We start from the raw sequence: 7,076 nt of genomic DNA, 5'->3' as shown, positions 1-7,076 counted from the left end.
TTTAGATTTTTGTCAAATTGTGTTTTTTTTTTTGGTGTATCAGGTTCAGCTGGAATCACAAAAGTCGTCTCTGAAATCACAACTTAAAAATTACTGTTAAAGTGATTCTGCTTATTTTTAGATTACTTTGCTTTAAGTTTAAAATGATTAAAATTAGACGATGTGATTGGTTGTTTGCAGAGACATCATCAGTCTCACTGGTTATATGAAATTTCTTCATTTCAATAACTGATTTTTTTTCTTTATAAATTTAGCAGGAAAACAAACTTTAATTTAACTTAATAATAGTTGAGAATGTTTTATATTTCACTGTGACTGAGCTGTGTGGAGTTACTGGGATTTAAAGATGTATAAACAAGATATAAACATAATTATTAAGCATATTTTTAGACTAAATAATTAGTAAGATAATATAAAGTAATTACATTATCTGAAGGTTTAAACAATGCACGCCGTCTATATACAGTACAGGACTTTAGTCAATATGATTAAATCAGAAGGCCAGGTCTGTGTCAGTCTGAGATTATTTAGTCTTTTCATGTCAGCGAGATTTCCCTGAATAAATAAAGTTTAACTAACTAGTAAAAAAAAAAAAAAAAAAAATCTTTCTTCTTCTTCCTTTTTTCTCCCGTGACGTTCAGCCTGCAGCAGCTTCCACATGACCTGCAGGCAGGTGGAGGTGTTGAGCTGATGACACTGACTGTGTGTGTGTGTGTGTGTGTGTGTGTGTGTGTGTGTGTGTGTGTGTGTGTGTGTGTGTGTATGACAGTCACGGTGACACAGCAGTGCCACTCAGTCAGTCAGTCCACTGCAGCTTTGTTAACATGTCTGCCTCCCTCCTCTCCTGTGGTCTCTCTCCGCAGCCGGAGCCAGACATCACGGTGACGCAACCTGCTCCCAGTTAAAAAAAAAAAAAAAAAACAACCCAAAAACTCAACCCAACTCGCTGCTACTGTGTGCAAAACCAGCTCCAGTCACACCATCACAAACCAGACCTCGAGCTGCATAATCAGCTGCAGCCTTCGTCAATTACTGCTGACATTCCCGTTCCATTGTGACAAGCAGCGGGGAGAAAAAACCATATCAGTCTGTGTTGAAGTCTTATCTGATTTGGTACAAAGTCAAAACATGTTTGCAGTGTAAATAAAACCTCATGACACACTGTATCTTTATTAGAGACGGCTTTTTTCAATCAATTAAACATTCAGGCCTTTAAATAGGCAACCCTCCCCTCCCTCTCTCTCTTCTCTTTTCTTCCTCCCTCTTCTTGTGTAAACTGATACACCCGACTGAGTCAAAGTGTTGAAACCACTACTTTTCCCTGCTGGACACATGCTGCTGGAGTGGGTCTAAAAAAAACCCCCGAAGCGTTCTTTAATCTGAATCAAAGATACACTGAAGGGGGGGAAACAAGGAGATAAAACCAGTTCCTAACAGAGTCTGGCTTTGATAAAGAGCACAAAACTGTGTGAGATTGAAACCAGGTGTGGCTGGATTAGAGGAGGAGGAGGAGGAGGGGGGGGGGGGGGGGGGGGTACGATGCATATTCCTGTACGGTGCAAGCGGACCCTAAATTGAAATTTGATAAGCGTGGTTTCAACTGGCACTCTGCAGGGTTTACAGCTATTAGTCAACGTGACCTGGGCAGTGTTTTACAGAGCGGATAAAGAATGAGAGAAACCTTCCAGAGGTTGACTAATCGAGCTTCAAGTGAAAGAAAGAAAAAAGCTAATGAGGTGATTGATTTTTATTAGTAGAAGTAAGTAAAGGAGTCTGTTGCTATTGTTTTAAAGAAATCACACAATAAAACGGTTAAATGTGATATTTGGTGATTCAGGAGTAATTATTATTTCACTGAATTAAAGAAACATTAGTTTAATCTGTTTGGGTCAGAAATGTAGAAAATATAAAGATCACATCAACGTCTCATTGTTTACAATATACGGACGAAACTATGTAAACACTTTATTACTCTCCTCATTATCTGATGCTGTTCTGAATATTTAGAGACGTATGAAATGAAACATGGAGCATGATGAGGAACCGGATGGTGAGAGAGGAACTATGGGGAACATCTCACACTCAGTGGAAGCCATGTTGGATACGTAGAAGAAGAGTAAGGAGGGAGGAAGGAAGGAAAGAGAGACAGAAAAAGAAAAGTTCTAAGTTCTCCCTCTGTGTTCTCCATCAAGTTCTCCCTTTAAGTTCTCCCTCTATGTTTCTCCCTCTGTGTTCTCCCTCTGTGTTTCTCCCTTTAAGTTCTCCCTCTGAGTTCTCCCTCTGTGTTCTCCCTTTAAGTTCTCCCTTTAAGTTCTCCCTCTGAGTTCTCCCTCTGAGTTCTCCCTCTAAGTTCTCCCTCTGAGTTCTCTACGTGTTCTCCCTTATGTTCTCCATCTGAGTTCTCCCTCTAAGGTCTCTCTCTAAGTTCTCCCTCTGAGTTCTCCCTCTGTGTTCTCCCTCTGAGTTCTCCCTCTGAGTTCTCCCTCCGTGTTCTCCCTCCGTGTTCTCCCTCTGTGTTCTCCCTTTAAGTTCTCCCTCTAAGTTCTCCCTCTGAGTTCTCCCTCTGTGTTCTCCCTCTGAGTTCTCCCTCTAAGTTCTCCCTCTAAGTTCTCCCTCTGTGTTCTCCCTCTAAGTTCTCCCTCTGTGTTCTCCATCTAAGTTCTCCCTTTAAGTTCTCCCTCTGAGTTCTCCCTCTGAGTTCTCCCTTTAAGTTCTCCCTCTGAGTTCTCCCTCTGAGTTCTCCCCTTCTAAGTTCTCCCTTTAAGTTCTCCCTCTAAGTTCTCCCTCTGTGTTCTCCCTCTGAGTTCTCTACGTGTTCTCCCTTTAAGTTCTCCCTCTATGTTCTCCATCTGAGTTCTCCCTCTGAGTTCTCCCTCTGAGTTCTCCCTCTGAGTTCTCCCTCCGTGTTCTCCCTTTAAGTTCTCCCTCTAAGTTCTCCCTCCTGAGTTCTCCCTTTGAGTTCTACCTCTGAGTTCTCCCTTTAAGTTCTCCCTCTAAGTTCTCCCTCTGAGTTCTCCCTTTAAGTTCTCCCCTCTGAGTTCTCCCTCCGTGTTCTCCCTCTGTGTTCTCCCTCTAAGTTCTCCCTCTGAGTTCTCCCTCTGTGTTCCCCCTCTGAGTTCTCCCTCTGTGTTCTCCCTCTGTGTCCTCCTCTAAGTTCTCCCTCTGTGTTCTCACATCTAAGTTCTCCCTTTAAGTTCTCCCTCTGAGTTCTCCCTCTGAGTTCTCCCTTTAAGTTCTCCCTCTGAGTTCTCCCTCTGTGTTCTCCATCTAAGTTCTCCCTTTAAGTTCTCCCTCTGAGTTCTCTACGTGTTCTCCCTTTAAGTTCTCCCTCTATGTTCTCCCTCTGAGTTCTCCCTCTGTGTTCTCCATCTAAGTTCTCCCTTTAAGTTCTCCCTCTGAGTTCTCTACGTGTTCTCCCTTTAAGTTCTCCCTCTGAGTTCTCCCTCTGAGTTCTCCCTCCGTGTTCTCCTTTAAGTTCTCCCTCTGAGTTCTCCCTCTAAGTTCTCCCTCTGAGTTCTCCCTCTGAGTTCTCCTCTGAGTTCTCCCTCTGTGTTCTCCCTTTAAGTTCTCCCTCTGAGTTCTCCCTCCGTGTTCTCCCCTCTGTGTTCTCCCTCTAAGTTCTCCCTCTAAGTTCTCCCTCTGTGTTCCCCCTCTGTGTTCCCCCTCTGAGTTCTCCCTCTGTGTTCTCCCTCTGTGTCCCTCCCTCTAAGTTCTCCCTCTGAGTTCTCCCTCTGTGTTCTCCCTCTGTGTTCTCCCTCTGTGTTCTCCCTCTGTGTTCCCCCTCTGTGTTCCCCCTCTGAGTTCTCCCTCTGTGTTCTCCCTCTAAGTTCTCCCTCTGAGTTCTCCCTCTGTGTTCTCCCTCTGAGTTCTCCCTCTGTGTTCTCCCTCTGTGTTCCCCCTCTGTGTTCCCCCCTCTGAGTTCTCCCTCTGTGTTCTCCCTCTGTGTCCTCCCTCTAAGTTCTCCCTCTGAGTTCTCCCTCTGTGTTTCTCCCCTCTGTGTTCTCCCTCTGAGTTCTCCCTCTGTGTTCTCACCATGTCGTTCTTGTTCTCCAGGAAGATGGAGAGCTTCTTGAGGAAGGAGACGACCACCAGCAGCAGTTCTTCGTCCTGACGTTCTAAGATCTTCACCAACATGTGGACGATGTTCTTGTTCCTCATCTTCAGTTCTGTGCGCGGTGTCTTCAGCCAGATTCAGCAGCAGGCACAGACACACTGCACACAGCAGATATCACCACTATTAGTATTATTATTATTATTATTATTATTATTAATTATTAATTATTATTATTATCATTATCATTATCATTATTATTATTAATTATTATTATTAATAATAATAATTATTATTATTATTATTATTGGTTATTATTATTATTGATTATTATTGATTATTATTATTATTATTGATTATTATTATTAACATTATTATAATTATTATTAATTATTATTATTATTATTATTATTATTAATTATTATATTTTACACAATACAAAAATCACACTTATATTTAATTAGATTTTAAAGGAACCTCTCAGGAACCTCATACCCTTAACCCTCCTGTTGTCCTCAGGTCAAGGAAGGAAGGAAGGAAAGAAGGAAGGACAGGAGGAAGGAAGGAAGGACAGGAGGAAGGAAGGAAGGAAGGAAGGGAGTAAGGAGGGAGGAAGGAAAGGAGGAAGGGAGGAAAGAAGGAAGGAAGGAATGAGGAAGGAAGGAAAGGAGTAAGGAGAGAGGAAAAGAGGAAGGGAAGGAAGTAGAGGAGGAAGGAAGGAAGGAAGGAAGGAAGGAAGGAAGGAAGGAAGTAAGGAAGGAAGGAAAGGAGGAAGGGAAGGGTAGGAAGGACAGAAGGAAGTTGGAAGGAAAGAAGGAAGGGAGAAAGGAAGGACAGATGGAAGGGAAGGAAGAAGGACAGATGGAAGGAAGGAAGGAAAGGAAGGAAGGATAGAAAGAAGGAAGGAAGGAAGGAATGAAGGAAGGAAGGAAGGAAGGAAGGAAGGAAAGGAAGGAAGGAAGGAAGGAAGGAAGGAAGGAAGGAAGGAAGGAAGGAAGGAAGGAAGGAAAGAAAGAACAGTCAAAAGAGATGGGGTCAATTTGACCCGGAGGACGACAGGAGGGGTTAAGGCTCATTTTGATTGGTTTATTGTCATTTTTCTCTATTAAACTACTAAAAAAAATCCTTCACTGCTGCTTGATGCTTAAATTGAGAGAAATGTTCATTATAAATATCTTACATGTATTAGATATAACTTTCAACATATTTGCTCAAATTTTAGGAACATCTCTAACTTCTTTTGTATCTCCAGAGTTTTAATTAATGTTTATTTACAGCAGAATCCAATTTTTCACAATATTTTATAGAAAATTCTGATTATACTCCAGAAACATGTACATGAACTTTAACCTTTTACCATTAAAACAGACCAAAGATGATCCACACGCTGTTATGATGAAGTAAAAGAGGTAAAACATGTGGTGTGTACTCTGAGAAGCTGCTCCTGCTTGCTCAGGAGACTCTGGTACTTCCTGAAAGACTTCTCGTGTCCTTCTTCAGATTTTGGTTCTCAGAAGATTCTTCATGTGAAAAATCAGTCAAGAGTTAAAAGAAAAGCAGAGTAATAAGAAGCAGAAGCTCTTATATCACAGAGAGGATGAGGAGTTCTCCCTCTGAGTTTTCCCTCTGTGTTCTCCCTCTGTGTTCTCCCTCTGAGTTCTCCCTCTGAGTTCTCCCTTTAAGTTCTCCCTCTGTGTTCTCCCTCTAAGTTCTCCCTCTAATTTCTCCCTCTGAGTTCTCTCTCTGAGTTCTCCCTCTAATTTCTCCCTCTAAGTTCTCCCTCTGAGTTCTCCCTCTAAGGTTCTCCCTCTGAGTTCTCCCTCTGAGTTCTCCCCTCTGAGTTCTCCCTCTAATTTCTCCCTCTAAGTTCTCCCTCTGAGTTCTCCCTCTAAGTTCTCCCTCTGAGTTCTCCCTCTGAGTTCTCCCTCTAAGTTCTCCCTCTGAGTTCTCCCTCTAAGTTCTCCCTCTGAGTTCTCCCTCTGAGTTCTCCCTCTAATTTCTCCCTCTGTGTTCTCCCTCTGAGTTCTCCCTCTGTGTTCTCCCTCTAAGTTCTCCCTCTAATTTCTCCCTCTGAGTTCTCTCTCTGAGTTCTCCCTCTGAGTTCTCCCTCTGAGTTCTCTCTCTAAGTTCTCCTCTGAGTTTCTCCCTCTAAGTTCTCCCTCTGAGTTTCTCCCCCGTAATTTCTCCCTCTAAGTTCTCCCTCTGAGTTCTCCCTCTGAGTTCTCCCTCTAAGTTCTCCCTCTGAGTTCTCCCTCTGAGTTCTCCCTCTAAGTTCTCCCTCTGAGTTCTCCCTCTGAGTTCTCCCTCTGAGTTCTCCCTCTAAGTTCTCCCTCTGAGTTCTCCCTCTAAGTTCTCCCTCTGAGTTCTCCCTCTGAGTTCTCTCTCTAAGTTCTCCCTCCTGAGTTCTCCCTCTAAGTTCTCCCTCTGAGTTCTCCCTCTAATTTCTCCCTCTAAGTTCTCCCTCTGAGTTCTCCCTCTAAGTTCCTCCCTCTGAGTTCTCTCTCTAAGTTCTCCCTCTGAGTTCTCCCTCTGAGTTCTCCCTTTAAGTTCTCCCTCTGAGTTCTCTCTCTGTGTTCTCCCTCTGAGTTCTCCCTTTAAGTTCTCCCTCTGTGTTCTCCTGTAAGTTCTCCCCTCCGTGTTTCTCCCTTTAAGTTCTCCCTCTGAGTTCTCCCTCTGAGTTCTCCCTCTGAGTTCTCCCTTTAAGTTCTCCCTCTAATTTCTCCCTCTGAGTTCTCCCTTTAAGTTCTCTCTTTAAGTTCTCCCTCTGTGTTCTCCCTCTGAGTCTCCCTCTGTGTTCTCCCTTTAAGTTCTCTCTCTGTGTTCTCTCTCTGATCCCTCTGAGTTCTTCCTCTGTGTTCTCTGTGTTCTCCCTCTACGTTCTCCCTCTTTGTTCTCTGTGTTCTCCCTCTGAGTTCTTCCTCTAAGTTGTCCTTGGAAGTTCTCCTTCTGTGTTCTTTAAGTTCTCCCTCTGGGTTCTCCCTCTGTGTTCTCTGTGTTCTCCATCTAAGTTCTCCCTTTAAGTTCT

At 43.3% G+C, this 7,076-nt stretch overlaps 1 protein-coding gene across 1 annotated transcript in view; it reads right to left on the bottom strand.

The window, feature by feature from the left end:
* The window catches only part of kifap3a (kinesin-associated protein 3a), a 44,579-nt gene that overhangs the window by 26,812 nt on the left and 10,691 nt on the right, over positions 1 to 7,076 (bottom strand). The window contains 4 exon segments of the mRNA XM_062424885.1: positions 4,033 to 4,173; positions 4,175 to 4,212; positions 5,468 to 5,542; positions 5,545 to 5,571. Coding sequence (XP_062280869.1) covers positions 4,033 to 4,173; positions 4,175 to 4,212; positions 5,468 to 5,542; positions 5,545 to 5,571 — 281 coding nt within the window.

The sequence above is a fragment of the Scomber scombrus genome, chromosome 8 (assembly GCF_963691925.1).
Source record: "Scomber scombrus chromosome 8, fScoSco1.1, whole genome shotgun sequence".
NCBI classification, from domain to species: domain Eukaryota; kingdom Metazoa; phylum Chordata; class Actinopteri; order Scombriformes; family Scombridae; genus Scomber; species Scomber scombrus.
This window is presented reverse-complemented; position numbering and strand designations above follow the sequence as displayed.